At 32.6% G+C, this 24,758-nt stretch overlaps 3 protein-coding genes across 3 annotated transcripts; 1 reads left to right on the forward strand and 2 right to left on the reverse strand.

The window, feature by feature from the left end:
- Positions 1 to 235: 235 nt before the first annotated feature.
- LOC148575986 (uncharacterized) lies at positions 236 to 1,877 on the reverse strand. Its single transcript, XM_088501274.1, has one exon. It carries the CDS (start codon positions 1,633 to 1,635, stop codon positions 484 to 486), a length of 1,152 nt encoding a protein of 383 aa, XP_088357400.1. The 5' UTR covers positions 1,636 to 1,877; the 3' UTR covers positions 236 to 483.
- Positions 1,878 to 17,005: 15,128 nt separating this feature from the next.
- LOC107627442 (small RNA degrading nuclease 1) lies at positions 17,006 to 22,809 on the forward strand. The gene is made up of 13 exons (XM_016330278.3): positions 17,006 to 17,363; positions 17,503 to 17,654; positions 18,502 to 18,684; positions 18,826 to 18,909; positions 19,709 to 19,777; positions 20,301 to 20,438; positions 20,635 to 20,751; positions 20,826 to 20,895; positions 21,055 to 21,155; positions 21,393 to 21,530; positions 21,603 to 21,710; positions 21,817 to 21,924; positions 22,362 to 22,809. The coding sequence occupies exons 2-13, from the start codon at positions 17,622 to 17,624 to the stop codon at positions 22,731 to 22,733; spliced, it is 1,521 nt and encodes a 506-aa protein (XP_016185764.1). The 5' UTR covers positions 17,006 to 17,363; positions 17,503 to 17,621; the 3' UTR covers positions 22,734 to 22,809.
- An 866-nt stretch (positions 22,810 to 23,675) lies between these two features.
- LOC148575987 (uncharacterized) lies at positions 23,676 to 24,534 on the reverse strand. Its single transcript, XM_088502425.1, has one exon. The coding sequence runs from the start codon at positions 24,350 to 24,352 to the stop codon at positions 24,080 to 24,082; it is 273 nt and encodes a 90-aa protein (XP_088358551.1). The 5' UTR covers positions 24,353 to 24,534; the 3' UTR covers positions 23,676 to 24,079.
- Positions 24,535 to 24,758: the final 224 nt, after the last annotated feature.

The raw sequence follows: 24,758 nt of genomic DNA on the forward strand, positions 1-24,758 counted from the left end.
AGTATATGTATCTTCTATTATTAAATAATCGTACATTCGAACTAATACTATTTTCAGAGTATAGACAAACAATGTTATCTCAACTGAAATTTCATTAAAAATAAAATCATGCAAGAAGAACCTTGCCCATTCAATTCATTCCCATATTTTTGTGCATACGCTAACAATTTTTTGTTTTAGTTTCTGCTATTAGTATTTGAGTTGGAAATTAAATTTTTAGTCTCTGCTATTAGTATTTGAATTAGAAATTAATTACTTTATTTTGATGACTGCCTCTTTCTCACGAGAAAGTAAGAAATATAGATTACAGAGCCTGCACTACAATATTATAAATTCAATTCAAAATAAAGGGAAGCAAAAGCTACATCCACAAACTCATAATCTAATAATCTAACCTAATCTAATCTAATCTAAAAGATTAAACTAAAAGCATGCGATCGAGCACGCCCCAAAGCATTAACATTCATGATATGGCATGATCAATTAATTCGATGATGATGATGATAACAAAGCCCTCTCCTCAACACTATTATCATTGCTTATTGCATATAGCTCCTTTAGCCATTCAAACGTTCTAAGACGACGACGTGACATCACCACTGTCTTCAATTGCTGCTTCTTTTCCCTGTTCTCCATCTTCTTTTTGTTTTTCAACTCGGCCAACACCTTTTCTTTCGCGGCGTGCGTTTCACTTTCTTGTTTGTTGGATCCTTTATTCTTATTCTTATTCTTATTATTATTACCACCAACCCCACCAGCACCGCCTTTGCGCGTGTTGAATCGCGCAACGGTTTCCACGGAACAACTGCAACCACTGAATATACCACCGCCTTTGCCAACAAACTGTTTCATCACATGATTATTAGTATTGCTTTTTGTTGTAGCGTTCAAGGAAGGGCTACGGTTGTTGCTACTACCGCTACTGCTATTGCGACTAACGGAATTTCTGTTACCGTTATTGTTTCGGGTCTTTATGTCATGGAGTCCTAGCTCCGGTGCAGGGAACACGCCTAAACGGAAAAACTCCCATGCTGACGACGATTTGCGACCTTGAGAACTAACTGAATTTCTTGGAAGGGAACTCGACTGTCTTAATTGGGGTTTAGGACTTGGAATTGTGTGGAATTGGTTTCGAATTTTGGGTTTGGATTTGGTTTTGGTGGTGGTGGAGCTACTGCTGCTTGATGAGTTCTGGCTTCTCAGGCTGCTGCTTCTGCTGCTGCTGTTGCTGCTGCAAAACTCGCCTAGCGAACCATGGTGCATGGACTCGGACCTTGATTCGCAAGGCGTGGATTTGAATTGATTTATATTGTCATTACCGTCGTCGATTTTGGAGGATGGTTTGGTTTTTGGGTGCAGCGGGAGGATCTGGCCTTGAAAGAAGACTTCGTCTGCAGCGCACATTTCTGGCTCTTTGGAGAAGGAATCGCCATGTGAATTGAAATTGAAGTTGTCTTCTGGTTCTTCCCTCCTTTCCCTAATTAAGAAAGGGTCCGGTCTTGGTTGGTCTTGCTGAACCTTGTGATGGATCAAAGTTACCGGAAGATCGCAAAGCGACAATGCTTCCTCTTCATCTTCCTCTTCTTTTACGTGGTGATCCGATTTTTCATGGACTCTATTTGTCGCCATGTACATATGTGAATGGAAATTAGAGAACAGGTTTTGTTATAGTGGTGTTTGTGTGTCGGGTAAACAAGCTAAGGTTTAAGGTTTAAGGTTTAAGGTTGTTGTTTATTAGCAGCCAGGATGAAGGTTGAGGTGTTTGAATAGGAGAGGGTGCAAGAATCTGTGGGTGACAGTTGACACCGAAAGTGTAGACATTTGGATTTTGGAACGCATATAAAGGGAATGGAAAATAATATAAAGAGATTGTGCCGATCCCTGGTGAGATAACAAATATGTATTATCAATTAAGGCGTCACTTTGCCAATTTTAACTTCTTTTTAAAGATGTTTTTCATTTTGTGGTTGATATTGATTTAAAAGTGTGTCACTAAAAGTGTTGCTTAAAGAGAAAGTATTACCCTTAATCGTTAACTTGGCTTTGATACCAATTTTTTATAGTCGAATTTTCTTTTAATTTCTTTTTCGAAATTTCTATTAACTCTTCATATTTTACTTTGAATAAATTTATAATTTGTATAGATTCAATTGGTGGTGCTTTATTTAAAGGATTTTGATAAAAATAATTTGCAAATTCATAATCTAAAATACTGACCATTTCTACTATTTTTCTTGTATTTGTTATATGATCATATATTACTAGTCCTTGATGTATATTTATAATTCTGATTTAATTTTTCAATCTTGTTTTAGTTTGTAATATTCTTTTTTGCATGGATTATTGTATATAAAATCTTTTATCTGTTTGTCTTTTTCTTTAATATAATTTCTCAAATCCTCAAAAACTTCTTTTATTTCTACATTTTCTGTTGTTTCTAAATATCTTTTTAATTTTTCGACTTCATTCTCCATTTTTTCTTTCAACAACTTTAATTCTTTTAAGTCATAATATGGTTTTTCAGGCATTTAAAAATTTTTTAAGTTTAATTCTAACTTATTTATATTTATTCTTATTTCTATCCTCTTTATCAAAATGTCATCAATTTCGATCTGAAGATTATTTAATTCCCTTTTATACTCCTTTATTTTACTTTTCAATTTTTCCGCCCTTTTTCTTTTTATTTTATTTTCTGCTTTTTCAATCTTTTTATACTTCATTATTTATTTTAGAATTTTCGCGAACTCTATCAACGATTCATCACTATTTTCTAGAGATTCTATTAATTTTTCTAATTCTTCAACTTCTCTTTTCAACTTGTCATAGATTATCTTTAGAGCTTCAAATGCTCTTTGATTTATTTCAGAGAACTGTAAATAATTCAAACGATTTTCTCTTTCAAAGAGCTCTTGTTTCTTGTCTTGATAAGTTACATATATTTCTTCTTTATTTATTGTCATAATTTAGTGTTTAGGGTTTCATTTAATTTTTCGACCTTTTTTGTTAATTCTTTTATTTCAGAATTTTCTTCTTTAATTTTTAACTTAGATAAACTTAAAGGGCTATTAATTTTAGATTCTCTTATTTGAAAATTTGATGAAACTAATTTTCCTGATGGTTCTTTTAATAATAGAACCGGGTTTTCAATAGCTTTATATTTTGGTATTTCTGTTTTTATAATTTTCTGAAATAATTCATCGACATAAATTCTTTCTCTGTTTTTAAATATTATACTATGATGGCTATTTGTTAAAGCATAATTTACTGCATATTTAATTGAAAATGGTTCATCATCTTGTTCCATTAGATTCTTTCTGTGAAATTTATAAGCCAAATTTATAGATCTTCCAAGATTTTCAGTTGATAAAGGTATAGCATATCCAAGATGGGCATTGAATTTAACATTTACGTTTGCCAAGTTTCCATGAACAATTCCGATTATTTGATCTATTGGGTCATCAGTAATTCTTTTGTCACAAATTGCTAAGCTTATTGGTGAATTAATTCCTTTCATATATGTAGATTTGATTAAGACTTGTATAGTACTAATATGAATCCATCCAATTTTAGATCTTTTTTGTTGATCCTTAATTTTCTCAATCTGTTTACCCAATTCTTCATCATTTATCAAAGCTATTTCAAGTTCTCCATTGGCGGATTTTATCTTTATAGGGGCTTCAAGTTGAATTTTTCCATAGTATATTATATTTTTTCTATTAAAAACTTCTTTTAAAAGATTTTGTTTATTAAAGTTTTCATTTGATTTGAGATTTAATTTTGTTTTTAGAACAGCCTGTTTTTCATTATCTAATAAAGCAGTTAATCTATAATAATCAGATTCTTCTGTTAATTCTAAACTTTCTAAATAATTCATAATTTAAAGACTAGGATGAAGATGTACCTTTCTGGAGAAAAACTTCCTTTATTTAGTATATTTTACATGAGGTGTTTTTATCTCCAGAGGGGAGATTGTAGATACTAACTTCAGAGGGGAGTTTAGAACTATTTTTCCCTAAGGGAATTCTTTGTCAGACTACAGAATCGCCTCGGCAGCTTCCTCCTTGCTCTCCTAGCATATGAGTACTCTTAGCCTTCTGCTTTCTGTTTTCTGATGCTTCTACAATTGCCTAAGCAACCTATTTATAATAGTTGGGTTTGATGGACAATTCCCATCCTTACCCTTCTTATGACGTCATTGCTTACGTCATTGTTTTGTTATCTTGCACCAGTTACATTGTTGGTGCTTTATGACCTAAGTGCTTACGTCACTATGCAATAATGTTGAGAGATGCTTCAGATGCACTGTCCTCCTCTTTTATCATGTGACCTTCAGATGCATTGTCTTCTTCCTTTATCATGTGGGTTGATTCCGTTTCATTATTGCTTTCTTCAAATATCTCTGAGGCACATAGCTGGCACTTGTGGTCTTCTCTGTCTTTTATCAAATAGCAGAGATTCCTCTTTATCCCTTCAGGGAGCTTTTCTAAAAGTCCAGATAAGTTGTAGAATGCTGATTCAAATTCCACGAAGAGTCTCATCTCTCTTTCTTCAATTTCATTTCTTTTACTGGACACAAGTAGAGTATTTCTACTTTTATAATTAATCCTTGTGTGAGATTCCTTCGTTATTTTTTGAGTTCTTTCAAAGACCCTTGCTAATGCGCTGGTTAGCCTTCCTTCATGACTGTAAATTGTTAGATCTTGAATCTGATCAATTGGTTGAAAATTTCCTGGGAAGACGGACATGAATATTACTTGGTGTGCTGAAACCAAGCATTCTTCTTCTTCATTAAAAATAGGTTGACTGTTTGTAAATTTTAGGGATATATCCCTTGGATTTACATTGTCAATCATATTTTTAAATCTCTTTACTGCATCAACAAATCCTGCAGAAAATTCACTAATAATTTTTAGATCTTTAAAAATTAAAATTGTATCAATTAATCCATACTGGAAAAACTGATAGGTGTCAGATGGGGAAGCATCTGAAAATATAACCAGCTTTGTTAGCTGTTCTTTGGCAATAGGATAATATCCCAAAATTGCCCTTTTTTCTTCAGTCCAATTCAGAACTATGTTAAGGGTTTCTCTGAGATTTGATTTACAGACCCTTTTCTTTTCCTTGATTTTAGCCCTTGTAGGAATGTTTCTAATTATCCCTGTTCTCTGGGTTTGAATTGGAGCTTTATCTGCTCTTTTTAGGGTTTGCTCTGGATGGAGAGCTTCATATTTCCTGAAAGATTCCTTTGCTTCTTCCAGTGTTAAAAACCCTCCTTTATGAATTATCCTTGATTGATGTGTGAATGGTGCCGCTTTTTCCCAGGCATCATATACACCTTTCATAGGGCCATTATAAATTACATAATATTTTTTATCTTGGGTGAATTTTTTAATAATTTCAGCAATTGTTTTATTTTCTGAAATTTTTTCTTCACCTGATTTGTCCACCATGCTTAGCTGGCTGAACTCTGATGGTTTTGTTTGTTGTGTTGATTTCATTGCTTCAATGGCCTTCTTGAGGGATTGGATCTGTGTCCTTATTTGCTGACAATGCTTGCATTTTTCGAGTTCTTGCTCATTTTTTTTAATTTCTTGATCTAATGCGTTGTAGACGAACTCCATTCTCTTGTTAATGTATCTGCAATAACATTTTTGTCACCCTTAATATATTCAATTTTTATTGGATATTGTAACAAAAATAATTGTCATCTTACCAATCGTCCATGATTATAATCAACTTTTAAATTATATCGTATGAAACCTGTTAGGTAACTTGAATCTGTCCTTAATGTAAATTCTCTGGGTAGTAAATCAATTTTCTATTTCTTAAGAGATTTAATTGCTGCTAGAGTTTCCTTTTCATGAGTGGTATATCTCTGTTCTGTTGGAGTAAAAGTCCTTGAAATATACCTGCAAAGTAATTCCTTCGGAGAATATTTAGAATCTAGTGATTCTTTTTCTTGTTCCAAACTTTTTATAGCTTTCTTAGCTTTTAGACATCCTGACCAGGTTATGTCTGAAGCATCTATTTCTACTATTAAATAGTCGTTTTCCTCTGGAATATAAAGTTCTGGAAGTTTTTCACATAATTCTTTAACTCTTTGAATTTGCATACTATCTTTTTCATCCCATTTCCATTCTTTTTTAGTACTTATTTTTGGAAATAAGCTTTTAGTGTATTCTGTTATATTCTTTAAAAATCCTTGATCAGAAATATAATTTATACACCCTAAAAATTTTTGTAATTATTTTCTATCTTCTATTTTATTAGGAAATAAATTTACCTTTTTCTAGAATATTTGATTGAAGTTTTAGCTTTCCTTGAGTGGATAGAATTAATCCAAGAAACTCTATTTCTTGTTTTGCTATTCTTGCTTTCTTTTTGCTAAGAACTAATCCTTTTTCTTTGCATCTTTCTAAAACTATTAATAATTTTTGAAGATGATCTTCATTATCCTGTTTTGTAAAAATTAGTATATCATCAATGTATACTAAAATAAATTCATTTAACTCTTTTAGATTTTCTTCCATAAATCTTTGATAAATACCTGGGGCTTGTTTTAATCCGAATGGTAATACATTCCATTCATAGAGCAACACACTTGTTGATTCTTTTGTTGGGCAAGTAAAAGCAGTTAATTTCTTTGTTTCTTCGTCTAAACGAAGTTGCCAATATCCTGATTTTGCATCAAGAGATGAAAACCAAGTTGCTCCTTTGATTTTTTCTAAAATAGAATCTTTTCTTGGAAGTTTATGAGCATCACCAATAGTTGCTTCATTCATCTTTTTATAGTTAATAACCATTCTTCATTTTCCCCTTTTAATTTCATTATTGTTTTCGACATAAAAGGCTGGAGCCGCATGAGGACTTTTACTTAATCTTATAATTTTTTTTTCCAAAAGATCTCTACATTCTAATGAGAACTCTTCTCTATCTCTTGCGGAATAAGGAATTTTATTTGGAACATTTATCTCTTTTGTAGGATCTTTTAATTTAATTCTTACTAATTCGTTATTTGTATTTTTAATATCTAAAGGATTTTCAGCACAAATTTCATCCAAAAGTTCTTCTATCTTTATTTCAAGATTATTTTTTGGAATATTTATCTGAAAGTATAAATTTAAATAACATGTCTCTAATATGGAAAATATTTTAAATTTTAAGATCTTATCTATAGTAGTAGTTGGTATTTTTATACGTTTTGATTTTTGATTTATTGAAGAATCGTATGGAGCTTTTAAAACTATGTATGTTAATTCTTGAATGAATGGATGATATAGCTTTAAAAAGTTATTTCCTATGATAAAATCCATTCCAGAATCTAACATATATATAGATGGAACAATGAACCTATAATTTTGAATAAAAATTTCAGCCATCTCTGCTTTTTGGTCAATTTTATGTATTGATTTGTCATCTATTCTAACTCTTAATGGTTTCTTTAATTTTTTCCAATCAAGTTTTATATTTGTACTAGCAAAATATTGTGTTGCTCCAGTATCTATGAAAGCATTTATAAATTTTTCTGTTATTTTTATAGTAATAAATGTGGCATTATTACTCAGTCTCTGAGTCTGTTTCTGAGACATATTCAAAAATATAGTCTAGGTTATCATCATATTCTTCTAATGGTTCCATGAAATAAGACTTAGCAATTTCTATTTGTTTGGTAAGATCATTTTTATCCTTCTTTTTTGGACATTCATTTGCATAGTGTCCTTCTTCTTGGCAATACCAACACTTACAATTTTCTTTTTTATTTGGGCAATAGTCACTTTTTTGTCTTTTGTTTTTATTGTTATTTCTTTTTCTAAAATACCTCTTTTTTCTCCAGTTTGGATAGTATTTTCTTTTTCTAAATTGATATTTTCTTTTTCTTTGAAAATTTTTATTAAGACCATATTTTTGGGGTATGTCTTCATTATCCTGACAGCAAATTCTAATTATATTTGCAAATCTTTTTTGAGTCGCTTCTTGCATACAACGTTCTTTTATTTCCTCTCTTATTGCAGAGGTTGCTCCACCAAAATTATTTTCAATTGTTCCCCTATTTATTTCTCTTATAAATCTTCCCATTATAAATTCATTAGCAGGATATGGAAGTTTTGTTATATACATACTAAGATAATGATTTTTATCTTCTTCTTTTAATTTGTAATAATGTATTCTATATTCACATATATAAGACTCTACATTACATAAATCATATATCTGAATATTAGCTAAATGGTTTTTTACTTCTTGATATTCTTTATTATAGACTTCTTGTCTATGATCTATAATATTTTTTCCAAAAAATTCTTTATATAGAATTATCATTATATGTAATATCTTATCATAAGCTGTTGTTTTTGTTGTTAATTCTTCTATTATTTGGTTTTCTATTGATGTCATATAATCTCTTATAGTTCCTTTAGTATGAAACCCTATATAATTCCAAATATCTCTTCCAGATAATTCACTAAGTTTTGGATTAGTAAAGGCTTCTAATAAAAAGGAATTCAACCAATTTTCGAAAATTTCTTTTTCATTCTTTTTACAGTCTAAATTGAGCATTCTTTCTCCTTCCATTTCCTGGGTTTTAGGAACGTATTTTGATGGTATTTTTGTATATTTTGAATATTTATTTATAAACCCTTTTTTAAAAGCATAATTATCAAAACCTGTTTCCCATTTAAATTGGGATTGACTATCCTTAGATGTTCCAGCTTCGTTTTTTACTTGTATTGGAATTGCTGGTTCTTCGTCACTTGAATAATCTAGTATGTGTTCTTCATTTTCTATATTTTCAGAATTTACTAATTCTTTTTCTATTTGAAATCCCTGTTCCATAATATTATTTTCCTGAGCCATTTTTAATTGTTTAAAAAGCATTGTAACTTCTTCTAATTTTTCTTCAATATTCATAATTTCAATGGTGGTTTTACTTTTAATTCTGTTATGTTGATTATATTTTGAAAATTTTCTTTTTTGGGATTCTCTTTCTGAAAATATTTATTTAATATCTGTTTGATTTCGTTTATATTAGGTTCCTCTTTTTCTTTATTTCTTTGAAATTTTATGGATACTAAAATTTTTTCAAGCATATCTACTATAGAATTTAATTGTGGGTTAAAAGTATGATAAAGATGTGGGGAATCATTTTCATGGTAGCATTTTTTAGAAATTCCGTGTGAAATATAAGTTTTTTCAGGTTTTTGAAGTCCTTCAATAAAACTTATAGTAAAATAAAGATTTTAGAAAAATCATTTTGTATTGATTTTAGGAATTCGGTGTCATTACAATTAACATTAGTTAAAATCATTAGTTTTTGATCTATTAATTTTGATAGTTTAATAATTTCTTCTCTTAAATCTTCTAATTTACTTTTTTCCATTAGGTGACGCTTTTCTTTGTGAAGAGTTACGGTTTTAAGTGAAAAGTGTGGCTTTAAAATGTGTGGTTTAGATTTTACCACGTAGGCGTCTTTAGAAAAAGTTGTTTTTGTGATGTTTATGTGAGTGGTGGCTATTAATTAAAGACTGAAAATGATATTTTTTTAACTTTTATTTAAAAGAGGTAAAAACTCGTGCAGTCGATTTCACATGAAATTGTTTACTCTAATTATTTTTGGATGATGAAACGTATTACTATTTAGTTTGAAAAAAATCGATTTATTTTATACAAATAATTTTTTTTTAAAAAAATCGGTTTGGATAGATTAAATAACCACCTTTAAAAAAAATTTCAATTCTTTATGCGTGTTATCCTTAAATTTCTAAATGATGAATTTAGTACATTCTTCTTCTTCATCCTTCTTGACCAATCTTTCTTTAAATTTATCTTTTATTTTTATTTATTTAATTTTCGTCAAACATATATATACAAATTGTTTGAAAAGGTGATGTTTGGTATTCTAAAAAAAAAAAATTCACGTTTTTTATCTATATAGGAATGACAAAAAAGAAAAAATTAGGAATCGAAAGAAAAGAGAAAAAAAATTAGAATTCGCGTGGAAGGAATAAACTGAGTTTGCGATACAAACAAAAAGTTATAAATGGTACCATCTGTCTCTATTTTTTCTATCTTTATTTCTATATTTTTGAGGAGCTTTGTTTTGTTTTCAATTACTCAAATTTTCAGTCGCTAAATTCCTTCTCTAACATAAATTTTAAATTAAGATGTAAAAATATGTTCAATTACAAATTTACAGTTAAATTAAATTTCATGATAATCAACCAACTAGCTATTATATTAGTTATGAAAAATTGGAAGAGAGCGAATTTTAAAGGCGTAACAAAGAAAAAGAGAGTAAAAGTAACTGGTCCAACTTAAATTAATTTTTTTAATTAAACTATTTGTATAAAATAAATTGATTTTTTTTCAAACTAAATGATAACACGTGTCAGCAATCCAGAAACAACTTCATGTGAAGTCGACTGTAGGTGAGTTTCTGCCTTTAAAGAATACGCGAAAAACTAATACTTCAAAATTTAAAAAGATTTGTTCAAAAACTTAATTAGAGTGAGATGTTATGTTCTCATTACTTTTATTCTCCACAATAGAATATATTATCATTTACTAATATCTCATTTTTATTTATACTTTTAATATTGATTGAGTCCATATTTGATTTAGTATTTTATGACGATAAACATAATTGATTATTTTCTATTATAAATAACAATTATAATGAGCATTATAAAAACCAATCAAAGATGATCAGTCAAGCAACATGGATTTGTGCAAATCATCAACATTAATATACATATCATCATATCAAGCCAAGTTTGGAAAGAGATTGTACAATTAAAACAACAAGAAATGCTCTAAGAATCAAGCTCATGAGCAATTGAATAGCTGCTAAATTTTTATCAAGCTAAACAAGGAATGAATTCTTATTCAAAATGGCTAAGAGCATTAAAGATGCAACAACTAGCTTGATCAAATTAGGAACGATTGTAACATTGAAGGAAGCAATCAAGCTCTATAAGAGGATTTTATCCAAGGAAGATGCAACCATTTTCTTGCATATTGAAGATATTAAAAGCAGCCTTTGTTTTTTTGCTTTTTGAGTGTGTTCTTACTTCTCTTTTGTCTAGATTCAAGCTTACTTTGAGAGATACAAAAGGTAAAGAGAGTACTACTTACAAAAGTCATTTAACCTTTATTTAAGTGTTTTGGTTTCAAAAGTGTGCTGCATTAAAGTGCACTTGGTTTTCCTTAACTAGGTTGGGTTAGCACCTAAGTGATTTACTAAGCTTGTGATAGCTTAGGTGGTTTACAAGAGTGAGTCTCTTGGAATTAGTGATTATAATCTATCTTGATTATAGTGAAAATTCTACCATTGTTGTAATGGAGACTAAACGTAGGTCATATTGTACTTCGTGGCTGAACCAAGATATATCGAGGCACGCTCTTTCTCCTTCCCTATTTTCTGCACTTTTTATTCTGCATATTCGGAGGCGATAAAATCATAAATAATCTCCTAAAACTAGAAGTTTTACACAATTTTTTTAAGCAATAAAAGTGGTTCCTTGATTCAACCTCCTTTTCAACTCACTTAGGAACCTTCACCTTGAATCTGTTTTGTCGAATCCACTCTAAAATATAATTACTCAACATCCATCTATTTCCCAAGGCAGGTGCATCCAAGCAATCTGTTTTGCCAAGTACCTTTTGGAACCCACTATCCCAATCTAGAAGTAATCCCCTCCATATGGAATACAACTCAACAAACATAGCACTACATGTCTCAACTTTTCTAATGCAACTTTTTAACCAACAACCTTTATATATACATCCAAAAATCGCAGAACCACTAAAGACAACAAAGCTAGCATCATAATTGAATTTGATGGAATCAATAGGAAGGAGAATCTAATGCAAACACAAGGAGGGAGGAGACAAAGTTTGGTGCATTGAGAGAATGGTATGCAACTTTATTATTGAGCTTTGGATCTTACAACCATTCTGCTAGCACTCGAGGGATCATCTAGATTGAATAGCTCATTATTCCTGCCCCTCTAGATCCAACAAATAGCTGAGAAGATAAAAGCATCACCAAACCTAAGATCTCTATAGAGTAGAGCCAGTGACATAAGTCCAAGTGATCAGGGTATATGCCTAACATCGTCCAGACCTCTTTGTCACTAGGACAATCTTGGAGACAATGAAAAAAATTTCAAGAGCAAACTGGCATTGGTGACAAGAATGTGACAGATCTAAACCACAATCGACTCTAAACTCTGTCATAGAGAAAGCATTCTGGAGACTAAGCCAAATAAAGAAGTTGAATTTTTTTGGTATTTAAAGTCGCCATATACTTACAGCCAATTGTATCTGCTACTAGCTAAGTAAAGCCTAAAGATGTCAGGTGCCAAGTCCATTCAAGTCTATCCCAAACTTGTAAGAAGTTTAGATTATAAAATTTTAAAATACTAAAAATAAAAATAAAAAATAAAATCAAACTGTTATTTCATAACAAGTGAGCTCACTTAGTATTTTTATAGCAAGTTTGTAAGTGTTCAATAAAGACTATTATTTTGTTGTACATGTAAATAAAATCATTATTTCAATATAAGTGGAGATTATATTTCTATTGAATTTTAATTAGGTTAAACTAAATTAAAATAATTGGTCAATCAAACATTTAATTGTTGTCATAGTCTCAATTAAACAACAATAAAATTCAATTGACCTGAGGATTAAGCATTAGAACCACTAGTTAAATTGTTAGTTGAATTTTAATTTGATTCAATAGAATTGAAATTAATAAATTAAACTCTATTAAAAGTCCAAGAGTCTGTAAAACTTTAAATCGAGTCCAGTTATTGTAGATATATTTTCAAATCCTTCACGATGTATATTCTTTTTTTTCAAAAGTAATGATAATTACATTTCATATGAGTATGCCATATATTGTCTATTATGGGATCGAAAGAAAAGAACAGGGATTCACCCATAAAATGTAACAAAAGCTACAAGAATAAAATATCATTCTTAAGAGAAAGAGAAAATATGAGGAGCCAATATTATTAGTGTATAATGTGTATAATACAGTTAAATTGAAATTAAAATTAAATTATAATCAATTAATTAATTTCAAATATTTGTTAATTTGAAATTTAAAACAAATTAGGATTGCCGTAAGTTATATAGGAACACAAAAACAAAGACCCTCTCTCTCTAAACGGTGTTACCACACAAAAACGAAGACCCTCTCTCTCAACGGTGTTAACTCATTCTCTCCATTTCTCGTCCTTTCTCACCGGAAGAGTTCCGACTGACGCTGACGTCCACACCGGCGACCACCCAGCAGCACCTTCCGATCGTGTGGGTCGTACTCGCGACACCGCATCAACCCAGAACTGGAACGACTCCGTCGCAGCCGGCGTGTGTCTTCCTCCCGATGTCTCACCGTGAATATAACCATTTTCTTCCCCTCATATAACCGTGCCGCCGACGCTGCCACAGACTCCAGCCGACGCCGCCATGGGTTCCCGCATGCGCCGCCAAAAGCTCAACGACGCCGCTGTTTGAATTAACGGTGTGAGTATGGTAGATGTAACATACGCATGCTTGAAGATAATATCAAATCAAACGCTCAATTGCTTACTTTTGATTCCCACTCGTGTCTTCTCATCTGTTCAAGCTTTTTTTTCTCTATTTTTTGTTTTTTCAATTTTATGGTTACATCAAATCATAAGACTCATGTGTCAAATTATACATTTTTCCTTTTTTTTAATAAAAATTAAATTGTTGGATGATCATAGTTGTTTCTTCTGTTTATTCATTTTCTTCTTCTATTTTAATGGTCAATTTAGGATGGTCATTTTAGTAGGTATGCGGATGGTTATTTTAATTTTTATGTAGATGATTATTTTGATTGGATTGGATTTAGTTATATATAATTAAAATATGTTAGATGTTCAATTCATTAGGTATGCAGATGATTATTTTTATCCTTAAGTGGATAGTTATTTTTACTAAAGGTGAGTGGCATGTGTCAAGCCAAGCAGCGACGGTGAAATGGGATGATTATTGATAATGGTGGAGTGGCCGCCGGTTGAAAAAGAAGAGAGTATTGGAGCGAAATACTTTAGTAAATTAGAATTTTAGATGGTTATTTGTTTGAAATAACTAATTGAATTTTTTAAAAATTTGAAATTGAAGAATTTAAAATTTGAAATTTGATATGAAATAATTGTTCATTGTAAACATTGTCAAGATTTCTCATTGGTTCCCTAGCGAGATTCTAAGAGAAAAGAGTAAAGTAAGAAACTTAGAGAAAGTATTCATCTTTGACTTAATTCCTGTTGTAGCTTTAATAAAGAAGCCTGTATCTCTTCTGAAGTCCTCTTTGTTTGTTCAAATATCTCCACATTACGGGATTTTCACACATTCCAATATACAGATGCAAACATCATTAGTTTGGTATCTCCTTTACTTCTATTTCAATTTTGCTCACCACCCTCTACCACTACTCAGTGAAATCACAACATGGGAGGAGCACAATAGACAAATCTATCAAAGAGAGATTCCACACATCAACAGTAGAACCGCACTGATGGAGGCAGTAGTTAATTGATTCTTTCTCGGCTCTACATCTTGAACAAAGGGGTGATGTTAGGAAACATTGATAAAGAAGAATAAGTACTGGTAACTTTTCATGTAGTTTTCTCCAAAGAAAAATGACACTTTTTGTGAGATTTTTAGTGACCAAAGTCTTCTACGAATTGTAGAATTTCACATTAATAGAGGATAATGATGAATTGGGGTGTGTGAGAATGCATAGGCAATGCCATACCCTGAGGCCACAGTGTATTGTCCTTTTCTATCACTTTCTCAGATCAGTCTATCAACACCATCCTTATTCACAAGAACTGAGAGGATATGAGTTACAATCTCGATGGAAAAACACTTTCAATCAATTCTTGGTTCTAGGTATGATTATTTTTAGGCATGACAATTTTGATCGGCGGGAAAGGTATCCGCGAGGATTTATCCACGAGGAAGATAACTTTGGGGGTCATTTTCTTCGAGCGGGGTGAGGGACGAGTAGCCGTTTAATAAACGAGGCAAGGGCAAGGGTTGAAGTACTCGCCCCGTGATACCTGTTTAATACTCGTATATCTGAAATTACGAAAATATCCCATATATATATATATATATATATATATATATTACAAATCATATTCCTATTTCCTTCACACATTCACGTCATTCACACAGCCCTTGCACTCTATCCGTGAGCCTCATTCTCAGCCTCTCCTCGTCACTACCGCTACCTCCGTTGCACACTTCCTAGACTCGCAGCTAAGCTCCTCCTCATTTGCGAGGTTGCCTCACCTTCCCCCTGCTTCCTTTTTCCTTTTTCACCTTGACTTCTGCTTCACTGTCATTGAACTACCTGCTGTGGTGTCGTCGCGTCATCATCGCTTCATCCAACCTCCTCCTTGTTGTCAGATTATCGCCATTCTGCCGACAGTCTCGTTGTCAATGCACCTTCTCACATCCCAGCTCACGTCATCATCATACCGTCAACGCTACAAATATGCATATTGTCATCTGCTCATGATCGTCTTCCACCTCATCCCCCAAATGATGTTGTTTAACGCTTAAAAAAAGAAACCCTAGTTCTGAAAGCTACCCATCCCACCACCGCACACTTTCCGCCGTCGTTGCGCCACTCGCTGAATCCTCTGCGTCGTGTGCTCAAGTCTTGCCTCTTTCCTCCATTTTATGCTTGGCCGCTTACATCTTGCCAGGCTTCCCATCGCTAGTGAGTGCTCGAGCTGTGCGTGGTTGTTGCTGCCTGTACTGCAGCGCCCATAGTTATCTGTGTTCAATTTTGCCTCTCAGTCTCACTCGAGTCTTGTCTTAGTTACACTGCCGGCATCTTGTCTTTTGTCTGTCTCGTTGCTAGCATCTCAACGTCTCATGGCCTTTCCTGGGCTCCTCGTCGCTAGTGGCATAAGCAACTCGTGGGGTTGTCGCTTGCTTCGTCGCCTTTTGTAGGGTCGTCGTCACTCGTCATCTTCTGGTTTTGGGTCCTCGCCATCGCCGTGGACCATGTACAGTTGGTGAATCCTTGCATCATCGCTTCTCCTGTTCTCTCTTTTCTAGCTTTTCCTTCTCCCTACATTTTTCTCTATTGCTAAATTGCTAATAAATGAATTTGCCTTGTTGTTGATTTAAATGTTGTTGTAAATCATGACTAAACTAGGATTTATTGAATTTGTTACTGTAAATTGAATTTATTGCTAAAAATATCACTGATCTAATTTTTTTGTTGATGACATCACTAAGTTAAATTTGTTGTTGTCTTACTGAAATAATTATTTAGCCAAAATTTTTTATTACTGTAAATCATCTTTAGAGTTAAACTTTTTGTTGCTAAAAATTATCATAGTTAAATTTGTTATTAAAAATTATCAATGAGTTGAATTTATTGCTATAAGAATAGATTTGACTCTTCAAAATGATTGATTTTATTTATACATAGGCAGTATTGATTTGGTATAATTAGTTGAATTTAGTTTTTAATTAGTTTGTTAATCATTATCTTATTGATTTATTTTTTTATTTTTTTGTTTTGTTTTTTTTTTTTTAATTTTGATACTTGATTGTTATTAATGTACTTGTGAAATATACTTTTAAATTTTTTATTTTAAATTTATTTTTTGTAATTTTATATTTATCTGATAATTATGCTTTGTAGCCTTGATAGTCGCTTTTTGGATCAAACTAAGTGTCATGCACTCACCAAAAAAAAAAACCAAGTGTCATGCAAGCCTGTGCGCCTTTGTGCTTGGAAGTTTGGTCTAGGTCCGAAATAGCTTGCCAAATAGAAATAAAGTGCTTCTTTTGGTACATGGATACAGCAGTTTTTGTTTCAGTTGTTTATCTTTTGACCCATAAATACGATGGACTAGCCCAACCTTTTTGTTAGGTCTCAGCTTAAGTCTTCAACATCCTGGGCAAAATTCCAAACATAATCTTCTTCACTCGCCTCAGTCATCTCAACTCTCAAGAATGGATGACCCAAGTGAATCCAAAAAGCAGCTCAGATTCAAGTTGTTTAGGTCAAAATCCAGCCCGACTTAACAACATGGGGTCAAACCCAAACCTACAAAAATGTTACTCGGTCTAATTACCCAAAGTTACCCGGTCCTGGCCCGGTCGAGTTAAGAGTAACACTGGTTATTAGGCTGTTAGGGCACCCCTTAGTTCATAATTCGTCCCAGACATCCCGCCTTCCACTTCTCGGTGGCTCTATCGCTCTGTGCTGCCTCTCACTCTGCTATCGCCACTCGCTGCCAGTCGTTGTCACTGCTACTGTCATCGTCGCCTCCTCTGTGCTCGTATCAGTCGCCGTCGCTGTATGTCTTGATTATAATTTCTGATTTATTAATTTATGGTTTTGGTGTGATTATGTGATTGTAAAAAATGTGAAATTGTGAACCTTAAATTGAACATTTTAGTACCCTTCCCATAATTTCCCACTTTTTCTTCCTCCAGCTATTAGCTTCGTACCGCTCTGGTTGCACCTTCTACGTGTTCGGCTTCGGCTCGGCCGCCACCATCACCGACAACTGTTTCCTCCGTCCACTGTTTCTTATCTAAACTAGCTAGCTAACATGGACGAAAAGTTTGACACCGCTGACAAAAAGGTAATGAACTTCCCGCCTTCCTTTTTCCATGGAAAATCACATTTTTTTCAGTGATATAATGATAAATTAATAATATAAGATTCAGTTTGAGTGTAGAAAAGAGCTTCATTTTGCATGTATTGGAGGCTTGAATGAGTTTATAGGGATGTGGCAGTGAGTAAGAGATCTGAGAATAAGCTAAAGCTAGGTTTACGGCAGAAGTTCACAGTTCCATTTTTTTTTTTAATTTTTCTAATATCTTTCATGATAAACCCCTTGGCTGTGAAGAAAAATTGAAAGGGAACAAAGTAAGTTAAGGATCATTACCATTTAGTTGTGTTCAATGAGATTTAACAAGGATTTTAATTATTGTTATACGCACTTAGCTAGTTAACTATGGTAAAAAGAGAAGCTAGGAATAAAACAACCTGTCTCTATTTATCATAATGCTAGTTTCATGTTTGTTTCCCTTCCCTTTAGAATTTCAAGAGCAACATTGAAAGAATTAACCATCATCAGATAAAATTATTCAGTATTCATTTAGTAGGCGAAGGATTACATTTCCTATGAAGTATGAGTTTAGTGTGTGAGTTCATAAGACAAGTTTTAGAATCGTATGTTACCTAAAAGTCATTGTGACTTCTTTGCCTATTTAGGATGATAATTGTGATCCCATGATCAGTTTGATAAATTATGAAGCATTCTAGGACTTTTAGATGTACATATCTGCTTGTTTATTTATATGGGCAAAATCTTACCTTTTTCTTCCCCCTTATTTTGGTTTGGTGTTTTTTGGTTTTCTACTTCTCCCTTTATTTCTTCGCTGTCCTCTTCTCCTGCAAGATGACTAATGTTTCCATGTGGATAGGTGCTGGTTGATATTGTAAAATTGGCACAAAAGAGAGGACTGAAAGGTGAACTCGGAGAATGGAAAGAATTTTTGAACAGTCATGATAAAAAGTTTGGGGCAGGTGTCAGTGACCCATCGAAGAGGTCCCATGAGATATTGGCTGCATTTCTGAAAACATTTTCAAACGAGGATGATTTGAAGGTAAAGAATTTCTGAGTTTCCCATATAAATTCTCCTTTTTTTTTTTGTTTCCAGTTTCCACGTATTCTAGTGGGAGGCATTGTTAATACAAAGCCTTCGAGATTACTAGATAAATCTTACCCATTTACTCTATGTAATCAGTTTTTTGACAACATATTGCGCCATCATTCAAATCAGTATTTACTGGACCAATTGAAAGACAATTCACATGATTCTCCCTATCAGGTACAGTTTTTGTAGTCTTGTTCCTTCTGGAAATCTGGCTCATTTTTGCTGTTAAATAAATAAGCTTTCGTTTCTAGACTAAACTGCTACTAATACGCAATAGCACTATTATAATAGACATGCTAGATTGATTTAAAGCAATTTGATTATATGACCAAATATTGGTATACATTCTTCATTCTGTTTTAAATTTTTTGTTCCTTCCTGAAAAGTTGCATATTTTGCATGTGATTTTGGTTTTCTCTTTTCTGCCTGCATATCACCCTTGTAACTTGTTTCTGCAAACGGTTAAACTTATTGAATTTCATACAATAAAACCTTCTTCTAAATACTTATTTGTGTGTACCTTAATTTTATTTATTTGTCATTATTAAAAAAAATACTACGAGTTAGGTACTTATGATTGTGTCAATTGTTGTTTTACTGCATTATAATTTATATTGTCTAAAGCATCAATGCATCATACCATTGTCAAACTGTACCTTTAACCTTTTTGCTTCAATCAAATGGATGCAGAATCTAAGTTTCAAGATATTATGAATTCTAGTTGACAGTGGCATAGTATGTTTTATCTAAGATACAACAAAAATATTGAAGTATGATATGCTGCTAATTTTTCTTCCCATTCTTTCTATGGTTTGAGTTTTGATAATGGAATGTGCATCTTTTTCAAGTCCAACAACAAAGGTTTTGCGTACGGCTGCTGCTTTACAGTTTAATGGTGTTTATTTCTTTTAAACCTTTACATTTCTTGATGATTCTGTATAATTTTATAATCTTTATGGTGTTGGCAGAACAGAGTCTAGTCCAACTAACTCTTCAGCACCCCTTGTATCCATTGGATTATTCATTTCCATCAATTGATGAGGTTTGTTGTACTATCTATGCTTTGATATGTTTGGTCAGCCTTTGTGCATATACATAATGCAATAGATGTTGAATGTGTGCACCGCGTAAACATGAAGCTGGTCACCATGTGAAAATGAAGGGTTTTCTTGCCTTTCATGTCACTGTTTCAGTTATTCAACTATTCTCAATTCTTTGAATGAATAATTGCACATGAAGATTTTAAGAAACATGAGAAGTGTGCAATATAACAGCTTAATACATATCTTTTAGATGACGGTCCAAACTTGAAATATGCAAGGACCTTCCATTTGGTTGAGAAGAAACTGGAGAAGCCTTGGATATCTTGCGAGAATATTGCAATATAAAGATTATTTCTCGTGACCTTGATTTCGCACTAACTCATATTTTTTATTAATACTTGTGATACCCATGTATCTTTCTACTAGTTTAATGGACCATTTAGGCATGTTCTACTTCAGTTATAGAAATATATGGATTGGACTGTATGATTTCTAACTTGCTTTTTTATTATTGAATTGAAGGGATGGATAATTTTAAACCTTAGGAAAAAAAAGATAATGAAGTCAACTGAAATGTTTGCTGTTGATTGTGAAATGGTTCTCTGTGAAGATGGGACTGAAGCATTAGTAAAAGTATGTGTGGTAGACCATAATTTAGAGGTAAGTTTTCCCGTTGTTAGTTGTACTTGGTTATTCTCCAATCCTACCCGCATCCCCCTTTCCACAAAAAGACACAGAATAGAGAAAGAAACAAAAGAAATTACAAAGAAAAATAATTGAGGCTCCACACTCCAGATAATTGTCTTAAAAATGACTTCTGATCTTTGTGACGGAGATAATTTTCATGAAATTTCAGGTCAAGCTAAATGAACTTGTGAAACCGGAGAAAGAAATTGTAGACTATAGAACAGAGATTACTGGTGTTTCTTCTCAAGATCTAGAGGCAGTCACATGCTCCTTATCTGATATACAGGTATTTTGTAGTTCAATTGTGGTTATCCTGTATTACTGATATAAGTCATGAAAATAAGTGCTGGTGTTTCATAGAAATCCATGAAGAAGTTGTTAGCAAATGGAGCCATATTAGTGGGACACAGTTTGCATAATGATCTCCGTGGTAAATGTCACAATCACATTTTTTCTGGATTTGTTTCTTGGCCTACCGTTTGTTTTTGAATACCTTCTGTTGAAGTCATTTATCTTGGTTCTGTTTTATTTTTAATTTTTTATGTGTATTACTGTTTAATTTTTATTTATTAACTGTTCTTGTTTGCAGTGCTGAAGGTATATCATGTTAGAGTGGTTGATACTGCATATATCTTCCAATCCTCAGATGGATCACTTCACAGGAGACCTTCTTTAAATAATTTGTGCAAGGCAAGTAGCGAATTGTTTATTTGCTTATGTTAACCTTCTATACTGCTTGCCAGCTATAAACTACTTTAATATGTGGCATTATGAATTTATGACCAGCTATTCACTCCTTTGGAGGAATTCATTCCTTTGAAATTTAGGATATTGCACTAAATTAATTCATCTGATCAAATAATGGGAAAAATGAAGAAGCAAATATTGGTCTAACATTTGTAGTTTCTCAAACAATTATTGTGACAGACTGTGTTAGGTTATGAAGTTCGAAAAGATGGAGCTCCACATAATTGTCTAGATGATGCACGTGCAGCAATGAAACTTTTTCTTGCAAGGATCAAGCATGGTGTTGATAAAGATTTTCCGGTTCAACTTCAAGAGCCAGTAAGATTACGAATACATCACCTGTTCTATACTGTACTGATGGTGTCTTTAACTAATTTTCTCTAATTTTAGGTTTCTGAAAGTGAGATGGCAAAGCTGCTGCTTCATAAGATACCAATTACTGTGAACAGCGAAACACTGGATAAAGTTCTTCCTGGAGACTACACAATAGAAGTGAAGGTAGAGTTGGTCTATAGTTGTCTCGACTTTTTAAAGAAGAGGTTCATTCATATTTATTCGAAAAGCATAGATCTCTTTTTCTGGAGTTTTGTAAAATTTGCTGCAGCCTTCCAAGAAAGCAGGACAAGGAAATAAATACTCCGCCTTTGCTATATTTAAGAATCCAGTGGAAGCACACAATGCCTATGAATGTATCCAAGGCACTGAATTAAAGGTATATTTATCGGTGCAATTTGATGTAATTAATTTCCGTTTGTAATTGGCCGGGGAAAACTAATGCTTAGGTGTGGTTTGCATTCTCTACAATGATAAATGAATCGAAATATTTTGGATTTGTTGGAGTAAATAACCCTATCCTGGAAATTGATATAGTTTTCTGCACAAATTTTTTCTTGACATGTTTTTGTTATGAGAAATGATTTATCCTCCGATTCAATTTTCCTAAACATCCTCCTAATCATTGAGTGGAGAAAGAAAGAATTAATTACTTTTTAATAATCCAAGTCATTGATTGCATCTATTTTTTCATTCATTTAGTATTTAGGAGGCTTATTAGGAGACCGTATTATGAATACATATTCATGCACTTTCTGGAAAGCTGAGTTCCCTTTCGATCAATCCTGTACCAGTGACATATTTGCTTGTTGTTAGGATTCAAATGGGATTCCGCAGAAGCTTGTCAAATTTCAGCTAGATACAGGTATGACTGCAAGTATTTTCGTTCGGAAGATGATGACACGTGAGCCTCGTGACTCTGTTGCGTTGAAGAGAGGTTTACAAACGGACGATGAAGTCCATGTTTCCAAGAAATCAAAGTGTGACAATGACACCCAGTTGAAGGAGATTGAAGCCCTGAATGAACGATTGAAGGAAAGCGAGTCAGAGATTGAATCTTTGAGGGAACAGCTGAAACAGAAGGATCTTGACATCGAGTCTTTGAGGGTAGAATCGAGTAAGAAGGATTTTGAAATCAATATGCTCAATAAAATGGTAGCCTCCATAAAAAAGAGGGCAAGAAAGTAAATATTGTTGGGAATGCATTGCAATGGTGTTGAATTGTTTAATCAATGAAATCATACATTTAGCTTTGATACTTGCATATATTTTCTAGTAACTTCTCAGTTTAAGTTCCAAAACTTATTCTATTATGTCAATTCAAATTTTAGTTTTGAATTGAAATTTTGCCTCGTAGTTGAGTCGATAGAATGATGAATCTAACATCGAATGTTTTTGCTCAATACCATTCATCATTGGTATATGTTTGACTACAATTTTGTTATGTTGATTCTTATTCTTGCTTTACAACATTCCTAAATCAATTGCGATTTATCTCTATTTATTTATTTCTTGGGTGTCATTAATAACATTTGAAACAATTTTATTTTAACAAAAAAAAAAAAAAACATGGAAAATAATTTTGAAAATTGGTCTGATTAATTTGTGTCTTATAAATAAAAGCTGGCCTTCTCTAATCTGATTTGATTAGAGAGAGTAAAAGTTAGGGTCTGATTAACTTGTCTTTTAAATAAAAGCTGGCGTTTCCTAATGAGAGATCAGATTAGAGTACTTGGTCTTTTGGGTTGAAGGTTGGTTGGAATAATTGTTCTTACGGTATTTGCAAAGTCTTCGCCGAAAATAAAAAGGTAGTTTTATATAGCTTTATCAAAATTAATTTTGGGATATTAGATTAATCAACTTTAACCAATTACTAGATTTCAAACCAAACAATCCTAGTTGGAGTACTGCGCATCTTAATTTTGCACACCAAAATAAACTTAAGATATAAGCCAAACAGGGTTGTTTAGAGGGGAGGACAGATCTCACTTATCGTTAGTTCTTATCGAGGGGGAAACTATGCAGAGAAAATAAGTGTATGAAACTAAATTCATTATTCAATTATCTAAAACGAACGTCTTGATTTGGGACTAAATGCAAAACTGATCCAGAGACAACATAGTAACAATATAAATATAATCGACTAGATACTCGGTATTTATCAATCATATAAAGTATTGTTTTAATTTGGCTACTTCTATGGTATCTCACCAATCCAAAATTATCCTGCCTCCTAACAAAGAGAGTATAAATTTGACAAGGGATTATATAGATAATCGGACAGCTTACTAAGTTACTTGGCAGATACAAGGTTGCTATACACTAATTCTAAAAGCACATAATGCACTTAGGAATACAAGGCATACAACAAAATCATAAACTAGAAAAATTCAAGAACTAGTTGCATCGTATATTCGGTTGTGTCACACCTCGATCACCAATAAATTAAGTGTAATACAATTATGTATTAGCAATGAAGATTGGTCAATGTGATATATCATATCATGCAAAGTGAATTTCTCAAATATATTGCATCACTTAAGGATTCCTCCACCACTAATGGCTTCGGTAGCAGCAAATTGGGCCTCAGAAGAAACCTGGGCCCCAGAGAGAGTGGGTGCCTCAGTGGCACCAGCACCACGACCCTGCTTTGGTTCCATGTGGCCTTGTGTCCCATACCCCTGACGCTTATAGTCTTCCAAATCCTTGTATTGAAGATAGGGGCTGTCCTTAAATGAAAGCCCTTCAATGCTTTGTTTTCCAGATTCTCCTTGTGTGCTTGTTTCTTTGCGCAATTGAGCCTCCATCTTTGATTTCCTTGCTAATAATGAAGAAACTCTTGTATTTTGGTTCTTTATATAATGCACTTTCCATTGGTTGCTGATTGTTGTGCCATAAGACAGGTGTTGGTTCAGGAGATTTTCTAGGGAATGTGTTAACTTTAGGACAAGTTTGCTATTCCCATACCCAAGTTTATCCCAAAGATGATAATAACTAATGAAGTAGCTGAATTCTCGCCAAAGTTCTCAACACCATATATTCATTGGAATGAGTTTTTGAAAAAATACTTTGGAATATTTAAAATATATATTTATGTTGATGTAATAAATTTTATTTATTTTACATATTTTATTATTAATCATAGAATATATAAAATGGTTTAAATTAAATATTTTATATTATGTGATAAAATATTAAAAAATAAAATATTAT

Source organism: Arachis ipaensis, chromosome B1 (genome assembly GCF_059453495.1).
Source record: "Arachis ipaensis isolate K30076 ecotype BB chromosome B1, ASM5945349v1, whole genome shotgun sequence".
NCBI lineage: Eukaryota > Viridiplantae > Streptophyta > Magnoliopsida > Fabales > Fabaceae > Arachis > Arachis ipaensis.

Coding starts and splice junctions, on each gene's coding strand:
- LOC148575986 (XM_088501274.1), bottom strand. CDS start 1,635: ATGTACATGGCGACAAATAGAGTCCATGAAAAATCGGATCACCACGTA.
- LOC107627442 (XM_016330278.3), top strand. CDS start 17,622: ATGGACGAAAAGTTTGACACCGCTGACAAAAAG. Junction 19,778..20,300: donor CATTTCCATCAATTGATGAG/GTTTGTTGTACT, acceptor ATTGAATTGAAG/GGATGGATAATTTTAAACCT. Junction 21,711..21,816: donor ACTACACAATAGAAGTGAAG/GTAGAGTTGGTC, acceptor AATTTGCTGCAG/CCTTCCAAGAAAGCAGGACA.
- LOC148575987 (XM_088502425.1), bottom strand. CDS start 24,352: ATGGAGGCTCAATTGCGCAAAGAAACAAGCACACAAGGAGAATCTGGA.